The 16,192-nt window shown below is 40.7% G+C and overlaps 1 protein-coding gene across 3 annotated transcripts in view; it reads left to right on the forward strand.

Moving 5' to 3' along the window:
• LOC117521692 (E3 ubiquitin-protein ligase RNF31) overlaps positions 1-16,192 on the forward strand; it is a 198,606-nt gene that overhangs the window by 23,178 nt on the left and 159,236 nt on the right. For all 3 annotated transcript variants that reach the window (XM_034183024.1, XM_034183027.1, XM_034183025.1), the window contains one exon: positions 2,462-2,617. In XM_034183024.1, coding sequence (XP_034038915.1) covers positions 2,462-2,617 — 156 coding nt within the window. The remainder of the gene's footprint in view (positions 1-2,461; positions 2,618-16,192) is intronic.

Genomic DNA, 16,192 nt, shown 5'->3' on the forward strand with positions numbered 1-16,192 from the left:
AAATCCAACCCAGGAATCCAACCCAGGAACTATTTATTCACAGTGCTCAGCCTGTCACGGCGCGCTCCCCGCTTGCTTTCCTCCCAGACCTGGGGTGCGGTATTGTGGGGTTTTGTGCTGTGTTGTTTTTATTCCCTCTCTTTTTTTATTTTTTATGTTTTCGTGGGGGGCGGTTTATGTCAGCATTTGACTTGCACACTGGGTAGTCCACCTGGATTTGGGTGCTGCTGTACTCCTAATTGCACAAATCATTAGTGCTCCCTCCGTTCCACATTGTGGGTGTTCGTACACGGCTGTACAAATGTCTGTCCAGTACAAATGCAGCTTGAATTCTGTTTGTTTTTCCAATTCATGTGATTCGTACAGCATTCATGCTGTAGTGTGATGGGGCCTTTAGTAAAAGGTACGTGACAGCCCGCCTGAAGTTTGCTAAAAGGCACCTGAAGGACTCTCAGACCATGACAAACAAGATTCTCTGGTCTGATGACACAAAGATTGAGCTCTTTGCATCATGTTTGGAGGAAACCAGGTACCATCCCTACAGTGAAGCATGGTGGTGGTGGCATCATGGTGTGGGGATGTTTTTCAGTGCAGGAACTGGGAGACTAGTCGTGATTGAGGGAAAGATGAATGCAGCGATGTACAGACACATCCTGGATGAAAACCTGCTCCAGAGTGCTCTTGACCTCATATTGGGGTAACGGTTCATCTTTCTGCAGGACAGTGGCCCTAAGCACAAGATATCAAAGGAGTGGATTCAGGTCAACTCTGTGAATGTCCTTGGGTGACCCAGTAAGAGTGCAGACCTGAATCCAATTGAACAAGATCTGACAGTGGCTGTGCACCAACACTCCCCATCATATTTTTAATACGTTTGCAAAAAAAAAAAAAAAAATCATGTTGTCTTAATGAACTTAATGAACTTACTCCATTTTGAAATAAAGCTGGAACATAACAAAATGTGGAAAAAGTAAAGCACTGTGAATACTTTTCCAGATGCACTGTATCATTACTTTTGGAAACTTTCAAATAGAAATCGTTGTGAAGGAGGCTTACAAAACAGGCTGAAATGGACCAGACTAGCAAACCCAGAAGAAACACTTTACTAAAGTTTCTCTTTTGCATTTTAAAATACATCTGAAGCTGCAGTTAGTCCTCCAGCCTGTAGAAAGAGTCCCCCAGGGGCCAATTGAAGATTTTGAAGTGAACAGTCTCCCAACTCAAAACTGAAAAAGAAGTCTTGTTTTTGCTCTCTATGGAAATGTCGCTGCTGCTGCCCTCTGCAGCATTTAGGATGAAGGGGATGAGGAGAAGCCATTTGGAACAGATGGAACTGAACCATCAGACAGCACAGAGGCAGATACGCCTTGATGGTTGTAATCAAGTCATGTCCACCTGAGGTTGCTGATGGCAGCGGACAGGGGAGTGTCCTGTCTCTCAGTAAAAATGTCCATCTGCTGTTGTTAATTGACTGAATTTTCAAAGTTCCACATTGTCTGATGCTTGCAGACCAGGAAGCAGCCAGATATTGGAAGGTGGATAAACCTGTTTTTGGTCTTGTTGCTACAATGTCCAATATACCAAAGGAGAGGCAGCCTTTGGCACTACGTACAGCAGGTGTCCCTGTACTGAAAAGCAGTATGCACCTGATCAGTCACAAATAGCCAGTACATAGTGTAACAGAACTGAACCAGAGCAATCAGAATTGTCTCATGTCTCCCAATCTGGATCACCTCCAAAATTCAGTGGACTCTTCCATGCCCTAATATCTATCTGTGGTGAAAATGTGGTCACCAAGGAACTGCCTACTAAGACAGACTATCACAGTGTTTGAATTTCTCAATCATTGATGTTCATGAAGTCCAACATAAACTCATAAATATTGATATGTCCTTCTCCTGCCTCATTTGTCAGGAACTGTCTGTAAAAGTCAGTGTTTTTTATTTTTTTTATTTTTATTAACAATAAATGTTGTAGTTGACTTGCCCCAAAACTGCAGCCATCAGATTTTTAATGTTGGACTTGATCTTTGATCAGATGCTGAAAAGCGCAGTTTGGTGTAACAGTGGTTTATAGACTATTATAACCTCACGTACTTCCCAGTTTAGCTCTGCATAACTTCATCCTGAGAAGAGGATCAGTCACGATGACCTGGCAACAAGTCGTCTTCCTGTGGGATGATCTTTTATTCCAGCGTTAGGTGTTTGCTTGTGTATGTTGTTTGTTTGTCTTTTAATTTTTGGTTAAATAAAATATACTTCATATTTTACTCATGGAATATAACCAGTTTCACAAATACAAATACTCATATTTGAGGATCCAAATCTGTTTATTTTTTTCATCAGTGTGTTTTTATCTCAATTAATTCAGGAATTCAGATGATGCACAAACACTTATTAAAATAAAAAAACATTCTCGCCATTTCCATAGTAATATCAACAGTTCTTATTTCTGCTTTCAGGGAGGACGAGCAGTGCTCTGTCTCTATGGTTACTCCAATCAGCAGCCAGATGGGCTCAGCTTCCCTGATGATGTCACAGACCCTGACGTAGGACATGTTGCTGCAGTAACGCTTGAAGTGATGAGCCTGAGAATGGAGCTAGACATGCTGATCAAGGTGCATGTTACTTCCCTGTGATAAGCAGCATTAGTGGAGTCAGTCACTGCAAACATTCTCTGACAAAAACTACTGCATATTCAGCTCTGAAATTTTTGGATTGTAGTAGATACAAGCGAGGACCTGTGGCGCATGTTGCCATCTTTGAATTATTCTATCTCTTCGCCCTCGAAAGGGCCAAATGGCTTTTTTACAGTCATTTTTATTTATAGCTGAAAAAAGGGTTTTGTAAGTTTCCCTTAATTCTGCATATAGATTCTTTGAATCAGTGTGTATCTACACAAAAAATTTCACTAAACTTAAATCATTAATAGTTGGTCAAAATTTATTTTTCTTTGTCCATAGGACTTAAGACCTCACCCCTTTCAATTTATATGAAATCTGGTATATAGGTAATTCACGGTCAGAAAACCCAGAATGCAGTTCTGTCAAATCAGTGAACAGGTGAATTCTCCAGATTTGGCAGCAGTTCAAGAACCCTTGTGTAGTGAATCTGAAGGCAGTGCTGATATGGCTCTATAGTCATTAGACCGCAAAACTGTGTGCTGCAGCTACAATAATGCCCCATGGATTGGTTTGGTGGAGGAGGTCTCAGAAGAGTTTGGTGACTACAAGATTCAGTTTATATAAGGGATCAGCTAAAACCTCCCCCTGGCCATCCAGAGATGATTGTTGTTGGATTCCTGAATCTGATGCCTATTTTTTTTTTTATCACACAATATACATCTGTCAGGCTTTGGGTCCTGTTTGCTGCTTTCCTGGTTTTGGTTTGCTTATATTGTTTTGTCTCTTGCTGGGGGGTTTTTCCTGTCTGGATCTGTCTGTCGCTTTCTCTGTTGTCTGTCTGTGTTTTCTGGTGGTGGGTGTGTCCTTCTCCCTGGCCACTCCTTCTTTCTGGGGCGTTCCACACACCTGCTCTCAATCTGTACCTCATCACCTGGGTGTACATAAGCTCCTTTGTTTGCCTCATTTCTTCGCCAGATTGTTGCGCCTTGTTCCTACTCTCCAGCTCTGTATTGTATTCTTGTCCTGCCTGCTTCACGTGTGTTATGACTACCTGCCTGTATCCTCGACCACACCTACTGCCTGATGTTTCTGTTTGTGTCACTCTTGTTGGACTGCCTTTCCATGTACCGAACCTCGTTTACTGTTTCAGTAAACTGCTGTGTCTTACAGAGCTTGTTGTCAGAGTCCTGCATTTGCGTCCAGCCTATTCCGCCCGTCAGACCTGTCAACATCAGATTCAGGCACTCCATTCTTGAAATCTTCTTAAACCAGAAACTACAGTATTTCTTATGATGACCTGGCCACAATTTCTAACCACTGTTTGAACTGGCCTGTTGGCAAAGAGTAAATATCAGACCCAGTGATCATAAGACTGAGACAGTTGTTAAATTGTGATTGACAATATATCTCGGAATATATCAATCCGAGGCACTGTGTATATAAATGTATGGAAGTATACAAGGCGGGCACTGAATTTATGAAGGATTGGGTATGTCAACTTCCACATGGTTTTGCATGAAAAAGAAAATCACTCCAGTTTCTTAATATGTTGTAGCTGATACATATAGTGGTGTCAAAGAGGTTGGTCATGTTCCACAGTGTCAATTTCAAGGTCAAAATATAGGTCAAAAGGTCATCCAAGTCAAAAAATATCCAAATGCACAAACGAATGATTCCTTGTAGTCTCCCCTTTACAGAAATACCTTGTTTGTTTTTTTAATTGGACCAGTGGTTGCTGAGTTACAGCAATCTGAAATTTGGCGACCATGCCCTTTTTTGCAAAAAAAAAAACGTGAAAAATTTTAAAAATTGCGATATCTCAAAAACCGTTGGTCCGAGAAAGAGGAAATTTGAAATTCTAGCTTTTCTGACCATGAATCCTATATGCCAACTTTCATAGAAATTGGAGGGGATGAGGTTTAACTCATCAGGTGAACTGTGCTGGACTGACCCTTATATGCATAAAACAGACAAAATCCACTATATATATATATATATATATATATATATTAGTGTTCAGAATAATAGTGCTGCTATGTGACTAAAAGATTAATCCAGGTTTTGAGTATATTTCTTATTGTTACATGGGAATCAAGGTACCAGGAGATTCTCACGAATCCAAGACCAAGCATTCATAATATGCACACTCTTAAGGCTATGAAATTGGGCTATTATTAAAAAAAAAGTAGAAAAGGGGGTGTTCACAATAATAGTACTTCACAATAATTCAGTCAGTGACTTTGTCAATTTTGTGGAACAAAAAGGTGTGAATCAGGTGTCCCCTATTTAAGGATGAAGCCAGCACCTGTTGAACATGCTTTTCTCTTTAAAAGCCTGAGGAAAATGGGACGTTCAAGACATTTTTCAGAAGAACAGCATAGTTTGATTAAAAAGTTGATTGGAGAGGGGAAAACGTATGTGCAGGTGCAAAAAAGTATAGGCTGTTCATCTACAATGATCTTCAATGCTTTAAAATGGACAAAAAAAAACCAGACGCGTGGAAGAAAATGGAAAACAACTGTGGACTAATGACAGTAAAATTGTTCTTTTTGGGTCCAAGGGCATCAGACAGTTTGTGAGACGACCCTCAAACTCTGAATTCAAGCCACAGTTCACAGTGAAGACATTGAAGCATGGTGGTGCAAGCATCATGATATGGGCATGTTTCTCCTACTATGGTATTGGGCCTTTATATCGCATGCCAGGTATCATGGATCAGTTTGGATATGTCAGAATACTTGAAGAGGTCATGTTGCCTTATGCTGAAGAGGACATGCCCTTGAAATGGGTGTTTCAACAAGACAATGACCCCAAGCACACTAGTAAACGAGCAAAATCTTGGTTCCAAACCAACAAAATTAATGCCTCGCATATGTGAAGAAATCATGAAAAACTGTGGTTATACAACTAAATACTAGTTTAGTGATTCACAGGATTGCTAAAAAAGCAGTTTGAACATAATAGTTTGGAGTTTGTAGCGTCAACAGCAGATGCTACTATTATTGTGAACACCCCATTTCTATTTTTTTTTATTTTTTTTTTTTTTTTTACTAATAGCCCAATTTCATAGCCTTAAGAGTGTGCATATCATGAATGCTTGGTCTTGTTGGATTTGTGAGAATCTACTGAATCTACTGGTACCTTGTTTCCCATGTAACAATAAGAAATATACTCAACCTGGATTAATCTTTTTAGTCACATAGCACTAGTATTATTCTGAACACTACTGTGTGTGTGTGTGTGTGTGTGTGTGTATGTATGTATATATATATATATATATATATATATATATATATATATATATATATATATATATATATATATATATATATATATATATATATATATATATATATATACAGTGAGGAAAATAAGTATTTGAACACCCTGCAATTTTGCAAGTTCTCCCACTTAGAAATCATGGAGGGGTCTGAAATTTTCATCTTAGGTGCATGTCCACTGTGAGAGACATAATCTTAAAAAAAAATCCGGAAATCACAATGTATGATTTTTTTTAAATAATTTATTTGTATGTTACTGCTGCAAATAAGTATTTGAACACTTATCAACCAGCAAGAATTCTGGCTCACACAGACCTGTTAATTTTTCTTTAAGAAGCCCTCTTATTCTGCACTCTTTACCTGTATAAAAGACACCTGTTCACACACTCAGTCAATCACACTCCAACCTGTCCACCATAGCCAAGACCAAAGAGCTGTCTAAGAACACCAGGGACAAAACTGTAGACCTGCACAAGGCTGGGATGGACTGCGGGACAACAGGCAAGCAGCTTGGTAGAAGACAACAACTGTTATGATGATTTATTAGAAAGTGGAAGAAACACAAGATGACTGTCAATCTCCCTCGGTCTGGGATTCCATGCAAGATCTCACTTTGTGGGGTAAGGATGATTCTGAGAAAGCTCAGAACTACACAGGAGGACCTGGTCAATGACCTGAAGAGAGCTGGAACCACAGTCACAAAGATTATGTTAGTAACACATGATGCTGTCATGGTTTAAAATCCTGCAGGGCAGCAAGGTCCCCCTGCTTAAGCCAGCACATGTCCAGGCCCGTTTGAAGTTCACCAGTGACCATCTGGATGATCCAGAGGAGGCATGGGAGAAGGTCATGTGGTCAGATGAGACAAGAATAGAGCTTTTTGGAATCAACTCCACTTACCATGTTTAGAGGATGAGAACAACCTCAAGAAAACCATCCCAACTGTGAAGCATTGGGGTGGAAACATCATACTCTGGAGGTGCTCTTCTGCAAAGGGGACAGGACGACTGCACCATATTGAAGGGAGGATGGATGGGGTCATGTATTGTGAGATTTTGGCAAACAACCTCCTTCCCTCAGTAAGAGCATTGAAGATGGGTCATGGCTGGGTCTTCCAGCATGACAATGACCCCAAACACACAGCCAGGGCAACTAAGGAGGGGCTCCGTAAGAAGCATTTCAAGGTCCTGGAGAGGCCTGGACAGTCTCCAGACCTGAACTCAATAGAAAATCTTTGGAGGGAGCTGAAACTCCAAATCTGAAAGATCTAGAGAAGATCTGTATGGAGGAATGTACCAAAATCCCTGCTGAAGTGTGTGCAAACCTGGTGAAAAACTACAGGAAATGTTTGACCTCTGTAATTGCAAACAAAGGCTACTGTTGTGTGGGCCGCTGAAGAGGAGGTACTGCTGGCCCACCACCACCAGAGGGCGCCCTGCCTGGAGTGCGGGCTCCAGGCACCAGAGGGCGCTACCGCATCATGGGAGTAATCTGGGTGACAGCTGTCACCCATCACCAAACACAGCTGTTTCTACTCAGCACCGAGGTATATCAGGAGGACGGCGTCTCCACCTCAGTGCCGAGATATCGCCTAAGACCAAGGTAACATTCTCTGCAGCATATTCTGTGATTGATAAACTTGTTAAACCTTTCAGGACTGGTGACTACTGAGACCCTCCTTCTTTGGATAAGTACTCACCTTCCTGCTGAACTTTGCCAAGAGGTGGAGGCGGCTTCTCCCCTCTCTGTACTGGGTGCGTTCATCCACTCCTGTGTGTTCTTGCTCTCTCCTGCCAGCAGTACCGGATCCGACGAGCGGAGGCAGTGGCCACCTGGGAATTCGGGACTTGGCGGTTCCAGTATTTCCGGGGTTCGGTGGCAGTGGAGATCTGGGTGGTTCCGGTTCGACTGAGACGGACGTCTCCTATCTTCGAGCCTGCCCACACGACACCAGCGGATTCGACCCTAAACATTGTGTTTGTTATACTACTCGTGCTTGTTTCAGTAGTAAATCTTGTTTTTTACTTCCTCCATTGTCCATTCATTGCGCCCCCTGTTGTGGGTCCGTGTTCCTACACTTTCACAACAGCTACTGTATCAGATATTAACATTGATTTTCACAGGTGTTCAAATACTTATTTGCAGCAGTAACATACAAATAAATTATTAAAAAAATCATACATTGTGATTTCCAGATTTTTTTTTTTTTTTTTTTTTTAGATTATGTCTCACAGTTATAGAAGCCCGTTTGCGCCACTTGAAAAAAAGTTTTTTTTGATTAATTGCGAGATAGTATCTCACAATTCTGAGTTACTATCTCGCAATTCTGAGTTACTATTACATGGAATGATGACCATTGTTTTGTGTACATTTTTATAATAATAATAATAATAATTCTGATGATGATTAGGATACTCTGAATAAATTAATATATTATATACAGACATAATACATATCCAGACAATAGGAATGGACGCTAATTTCAACAGCGTCCTCAAACGTTCCACAGTGATTCAAGCTGCATATTCAATTATAACGTCAATGAATAAAATTAAAATCATTTAAACAAATAAACACTAAAACAAACACCATCATGTAATGAAACGTCATAAAATAAACATGATAATATCAGACGCTTCGTTCCTACTGAACAAAACCACCCAATTAGTGCTCGTAAATATGAACATATTCTGTTCACTCCCACATATCTGGAGACAACGTGAGACAGAATAAGGATCATATTGATTTGTGAACGTTTTTGTTGCTATGTATCTGTGCTGTTAAATGTGAGTTTAAAGGCGACAAGGTTCAAATGCGCGTTCCCGCGAAGGGGGTGCTTTTCACGGCAGGGGTGCTGAATCCGGCACAACACGTCTCAAGCGATGCCTTGCTCGTAAATCTACGCCACCACCATCCATGAATCTTAACAACAGACTGACAGTTTCTCTGTCCGTGGTTATGCCAGCCATCCAGCACTTCTGGTGCATCCATCTGTAGTCGTGTTGTTGACCCGACATCTGTAGCTGCTGATGGATGAACTCCGCCACCTCGACAACATCCGTTTTATTTCGCCTGCGCCATAGATGGTTCTTTGTAAAGTTCGGAGGCTTATTTCAATGTCATCCTCCTCATGTAATAGTGTCAGAAAAAAGTCAAAATTGTGAGATAATAAGTCAGAATTGTGAGATACTATCTCGCAATTAATCAAAAAAACTTTTTTCAAGTGGTGTAAACGGGCTTCCATACACAGTGGACATGCACCTAAGATGAAAATTTCAGACCCCTCCATGATTTCTAACTGGGAGAACTTGGAAAACCGCAGGGTGTTCAAATACTTATTTTCCTCACTGTATATATATATATATATATATATATATATATATAATATGGAGAATCCAAGCACTGCAGATATGTACAAATTAAAGAGGTGGGTCGATAGGAACAAATTATCATTAAACCTAAGTAAAACTAAACTCGTTATTTGGCAACTGTAATAAGGAGACTCAAGTGCAAGTACAAAGAGATGGTGTGGATATAGAAAGAGTTCATAAAAATAAGTTTCTTGGTGTAGTAATAGATGATAAAATAAACTGGAAACCACTTCAAACATGTACAAAATAAACTGTCAAGAAGTATCTCAGTACATTCTGGACTACAAATCACTCCACATTCTTCACTGTTCACTGGTTTTACCATATTTAAATATGGGGAATATGCGCATATGTAAATAATGTTTAATCATGAGATGTTAGTAGGTATTTACATACATTTAGTTGCAAATTTATTTGAAAGAGTATTTTGAAATCAACTGATGATAAAAGGACTTAGATAGGAAAAGGGGTAGGATTGAATATCAATCAATCAATCAATTTTTTTTTTTATATAGCGCCAAATCACAACAAACAGTTGCCCCAAGGCACTTCATATTGTAAGGCAAGGCCATACAATAATTATGTAAAACCCCAACGGTCAAAACGACCCCCTGTGAGCAAGCACTTGGCTACAGTGGGAAGGAAAAACTCCCTTTTAACAGGAAGAAACCTCCAGCAGAACCAGGCTCAGGGAGGGGCAGGCTCAGAGATATGCTCTCTCCTTCTAGTCCCCGTTAGTACTCTAGCTGCAGCATTTTGAATTAACTGAAGGCTTTTTAGGGAACTTTTAGGACAACCTGATAATAATGAATTACAATAGTCCAGCCTAGAGGAAATAAATGCATGAATTAGTTTTTCAGCATCACTCTGAGACAAGACCTTTCTAATTTTAGAGATATTGCGTAAATGCAAAAAAGCAGTCCTACATATTTGTTTAATATGCGCTTTGAATGACATATCCTGATCAAAAATGACTCCAAGATTTCTCACAGTATTACTAGAGGTCAGGGTAATGCCATCCAGAGTAAGGATCTGGTTAGACACCATGTTTCTAAGATTTGTGGGGCCAAGTACAATAACTTCAGTTTTATCTGAGTTTAAAAGCAGGAAATTAGAGGTCATCCATGTCTTTATGTCTGTAAGACAATCCTGCAGTTTAGCTAATTGGTGTGTGTCCTCTGGCTTCATGGATAGATAAAGCTGGGTATCATCTGCGTAACAATGAAAATTTAAGCAATACCGTCTAATAATACTGCCTAAGGGAAGCATGTATAAAGTGAATAAAATTGGTCCTAGCACAGAACCTTGTGGAACTCCATAATTAACTTTAGTCTGTGAAGAAGATTCCCCATTTACATGAACAAATTGTAATCTATTAGACAAATATGATTCAAACCACCGAACCACCATTGAATATGCATGTGCTTCTTCCTACTCCCTTTTGGATATGTTATGTCGACATTGTTCTTTCTTTTGTCTTTTTTTATGATTTCTTGCTTTGGTGCACGTCAGGCTCTGGAGGGTTTGCAGCCATGCAGAGGGCTCTGCTCGAAAGCTATTCTCTTTGGTTCGCCACACCCAGGGATATGTATGAAACTTAACATCGTATTACAGTGCAGGCAGCAAGCAGCATTATAAAGGCCTGCCTTGTTTAGGTGCCGGGTCTGAGCACGGTTTGAAAAAATAAATACCTGGGCTTTAATCAAGGGAATATTTTCCTTCCCCACTTTCCTCGAATTGGCGAGTGTTAGAGTTGAACTTCATTTCATACCTCTGTTGCAACTGGACACATTCACACTGCTCCGTCCGGTATTTGTGATGGGGCAGGACGTTTTGTCCGATTCAAGCGAAAATCCGTTATACAAAATCCATTGTATACGGTGTTTCTTACATGGAAACCATACAAAAGCATTGGAAGCAGAAAGTACAAATATCCAGTTAATACGATGGCTCTCTGCGGTGCTGGTATAGTCTTTTGTGTAAAGGGTGCCAGTGAGAGAGAGCGCCAATGGACCTCAGTCTGCAGTTCATCTCCACCTTAAAGAGACTAACCACACGTTTGAGGACAAGGAAGTTAAAATCTTAGCCAGAGAGAAGAAATGGTTTGAGAGAGGGGTCAAGGAGGCATTCTGTGTGAAACAGTTGAAACCCAGCCTTAACCAGGGAAGGGGTCTGTGACACGCTCTGTCCCCTGTTTACAATGGGGTACTCAGGTCAAAGGAGTTTTAGTCTTTTGTTTATCAAATCAAATCAATTTTATTTATATAGCGCCAAATCACAACAAACAGTTGCCCCAAGGTGCCTTATATTGTAAGGCAAGGCCATACAATAATTATGGAAAAACCCCAACAGTCAAAACGACCCCCTGTGAGCAAGCACTTGGCAACAGTGGGAAGGAAAACCTCCCTTTTAACAGGAAGAAAACTCCAGCAAAACCAGGCTCAGGGAGGGGCAGTCTTCTGCTGGGACTGGTTGGGGCTGAGGGAGAGAACCAGGAAAAAGACATGCTGTGGAGGGGAGCAGAGATCAATCACTAATGATGAAATGCAGAGTGGTGCACACAGAGCAAAAAGAGAAAGAAACACTCAGTGCATCATGGGAACCCCCCAGCAGTCTAAGTCTATAGCAGCATAACTAAGGGATGGTTCAGGGTCACCTGATCCAGCCCTAACTATAAGCTTTAGCAAAAAGGAAAGTTTTAAGCCTAATCTTAAAAGTAGAGAGGGTGTCTGTCTCCCTGATCTGAATTGGGAGCTGGTTCCACAGGAGAGGAGCCTGAAAGCTGAAGGCTCTGCCTCCCATTCTACTCTTACAAACCCTAGGAACTACAAGTAAGCCTGCAGTCTGAGAGCGAAGCGCTCTATTGGGGTGATATGGTACTATGAGGTCCCTAAGATAAGATGGGACCTGATTATTCAAAACCTTATAAGTAAGAAGAAGAATTTTAAATTCTATTCTAGAATTAACAGGAAGCCAATGAAGAGAGGCCAATATGGGTGAGATATGCTCTCTCCTTCTAGTCCCTGTACTTATGGTAATGAGTCATTCACGTCATCAGGAGAGTTGTCAAGGGAGCCATCAGGAAAGGCGTCCATCCCATCATTAGGAGGGACAGCTGCCCTGTCATTAGGAGGGTGCTAACTAGAGCGCAATAGTTGGAGGAGGGGTCTGGTTAGGTTTAAAACTCCAGCTTGTGGCTTCTGTTTATTCTTCACTACAAGAGTCAAGACAGAAGTCAGACTACCAGAGTAAGAATTTTAGCTGAGGAAGCTTCTGCAATTTGAAGCGGAACGTCCTCATGTCAGGCAACTCCGTCCAATCAAAGATTCAAGCTTCTCTACTATGGAAACCACCTGAACAACTGAGAGCCTACACAGAAACAGTGAATACTGATGTTCTTCAGCAATTTCTTCTGACCAGTCTAAACAGTTGACCACATTCTATCCCTGAGAGTATGCAAGCATGAATATCACCAGTGCTTCTTTGAAGTCTGTGGATTTTCGCAATGAGTTTTTTATTTAATCCTGATAATAAGTTGTAATAAGTTGTCGGATATCTTACCCAGCCTATACACAGATACTGTGAGTGCTGTGTGGAGTCATGGCAGAGATTCGTAAGTTTTCTCAGTGAAAACTGGTGTTCATCAGGGATGTGATCTGGCTCCTACATTGTCCAATATTTGCATCGACTGGGTGTTGGATGGAGTTGTGGAGACCAACAACTTAGGTGCTTTTTTTGGTAAGGAGGATCTTTGCAGACTCAGTTGATACCCTAATTGCAGCACTTGAGAAGCTAAATAAGGAAGTGTGTGGGTTTGCGATTGTCCTAAATCAAGATGAAGATCCAGGCTATTAATAACTTCCTGGACTCAACCATCACAAGTGTATCTGTATGTGGTGAAAGCATTGAACTTGTAGAGACATTTTCTTATCTCGGCAGTGACACTCACGTCTCTGGATCCTTGGCCTTTGAGATCAAAAGGTCTTTGGAGTCATGAGGGCGCCAGACAGAGGTGTATTGGCAATGCCAACATCTTTGCTGGAGAACGAACATCTGTAGGGTCCTGGTGCTGTGTGTCTTGCTGTATAATGTAACTGTGAGTCTTGGACACTAACCAGTTCCGACTGTATGTCTTTGGTACTAGGTTTTGTTGGTGGATCCTTGGGGACTGCTAGAATGACTTGCTTGTGAATTCCAATCTCTTTAAAATAAAGGTTATTGTTGCAAAGTAAGTTTTCATTTTTGCAAACTTGAAGGGTCTGACTCAGCATTCTGGCTTCCTCTAATTGCTACAACTGTATTACTAAAGCTGGTTTGTTATACTGAGTCCCAGCAGGCTATGTTACAGTACTCTGAATTATTATTCCAAACACAACAGCAGTTCTTGCAGAGGCAGGTGAGAAGATTGGCCACTTACACAGACCATAGACGTAGAGAGACTGGAATGCCAACTCAAGATCTTGTTCCATTGAGTTCTGTTTGTGAGCTTGTGACCCCGAGATTTCAGCCACTCAGCCGCGAGAGTTGGGGTAATTCACTTCTGGTCGTCTGCCAGCAATAACACCAGATGCACTTTTAAAGCACAGTTTCTGCATGTTTTCTTGCGTTTTCTGCTGTGGCTTCAGCAAGTTATCCCCTCGAAGTATGTTCAAAGTGTAGCTTGAATGAAGTTCTTGTTGATTTTAAATTGTATTCAGGACAAAACCTGCTAATATTATTAAGAGCATGCAGACTGTCAGCAACTATGGTGGAAAATAACAGTCAATAATCATTAATTATTCATAAAACATGTATAAAAATACAATAAAAGCACACACCATTCATCATTTAAAAAAGCATCATAGTAAAACTCAAATATAACCATATAAAACTCATAAATAGCACAGTAAAAGTCATCAAACACCATAATGAAATCATCAGTCAATAAAAATCACTAAAAATAATCATAGTATTCCTTTGAAGTAATAACACTTGGAGCATTTACTTCATGATGAGGGAGTCTGTTCCACAAAGTTACAACTAAATATTAAATATTTTCTTGAGTCATATCTGCATATTTACTCCTCAAAAATGTTTGAGTGACCTCTCAATCATAAACTCTATTTTGGAAAAAAAATTATTATATACATATATTTGGGGGGAGGGTGGGGATTCTATTCAGTCCAGTGGCAACATGCAGAGATGTGTGCAATATCAGAAGGTTGCCGGCCTCACTGCAGCAATTTATATATATATATATATTTTTCCCAGGATTTCTAAGAAATATTGGCTGGCTTCAGTGACTACGTTTACATGCAGCCAATAACCCTTTCATAACCCTTTCATAACCGGAATATTAGCAATAACCCGGTTGCGCACGGCCATGTAAACACCCGCAAAAACCTGAATATGCTCATATTCCAGTTTTTAAAAACCCAAATAATAATTTCTCCTTTTCTAACCTGAATATCAGGTCATATAAACACGCATCGGGATATCCCCATAGAAAGGAACATTATTTTGTGTTCTGCGCATGTCCTCTCTGCAAGGAATCTTGGTCTTTTGAGTACGGCAACTACTTGTATGCGGCACGCGCAACCCACCAGACACCACAGAAGCAGAAATAAACAGCACATTGTGTTCTGCGTCCTTTTCAGGTGGGTCGGTCGCGGCACCGGTCGGCATATCACCGCGATTGCTCTGCCTCCGATGCGCTTACCGTGTCTGCGGGCTTGGTAAACGCCCCCCTCTCTGCTGTGCGGAGCTGCGCCAAATCTGGCAACAGGTCCAGAAACTACGGTCGCTGTAGGCAGCCCGCAGGAGAGAAAAGTGAGAAAAATGTTAATGCCTGTTTGAGAAAAGAGTGTAGTAGGGGTTTTACACAAAGCAGGATTTGCACGAACGCCAGACCAAATCAAGCACCTGTGGAAGACGCGCGTCGCTGTTTAGATGGGGATATTCCAAATGATACCAATGACCATGTATACAGGAGTAACTCTGTCTGCTTAAGCATGTAAACGGGTTATTCCTAATGATTCAGGAACCGGAATATTGACCTTAACCTGAATATTAACGTCATGTGAACGTAGTCAGTCTTGAAGATCCTGATGTTGTTCCAGAAGAACCACGTTCTTTTGTTGAACAGCAAAACTCATTAAGAACAATTCACATTTTATTTTCAGTCATAAGTTATTTCGATCTCACTGAGGTATCACGATGGAATATGCATAATTTATTTCAGTCCACACAAATCAAAGAAAATATGAGAGGCATCATGAAGGACCTGACACCTGCCTTCAGTTTCTATCAAGCTTCCAAAACTGTGGAAAAATCACCAGCAAGCCCAGTGGGTTTGTATGATATTACAAAACTACATGAAAGTTTTGTAGTTTTGGAACTGTGCACATTGCTAGTTCTTGCATCATGAAGACATCCATATCTGGAATCAACTGCAAGGCCTCACAGGCGGCATTCTACCAGACGGCGGCTGACAGGATGATGCAGGTGACCGGAGACCACCAGCTGACTCTTGGATGCTGAGTTCAGCAGTTCTCAGTCAATGGGGACAGCCTTGTTCCCTCAGATAAAGTAGTATTTAGAGTAAAACAAAAATCATCAGTATTTACAGAATTGATTGAGTTAATTTTGTAAAATCAATATAAACACAAAAAGACAAAAAGGTGAATATATCAATGATACCCTGATGACAACACTTATATCCATTGGGGTCCATGTGAGGCTAAAACTTGACAACACTGAAGAGCTCGATTTAAACATGTACAGATTGCAAAGACATTATAATCAAATCAAATCAATTTCATTTATATAGCGCCAAGACTATGTATTTACTCCTTGTGTGACTGGTTTTAATGTTTAATAACATCAAATCAATTTTATTTATATAGCACCAAATCACAACAAACAGTTGCTCCAAGGCG

The sequence above is a fragment of the Thalassophryne amazonica genome, chromosome 12 (genome assembly GCF_902500255.1).
Source record: "Thalassophryne amazonica chromosome 12, fThaAma1.1, whole genome shotgun sequence".
Lineage (NCBI taxonomy): Eukaryota > Metazoa > Chordata > Actinopteri > Batrachoidiformes > Batrachoididae > Thalassophryne > Thalassophryne amazonica.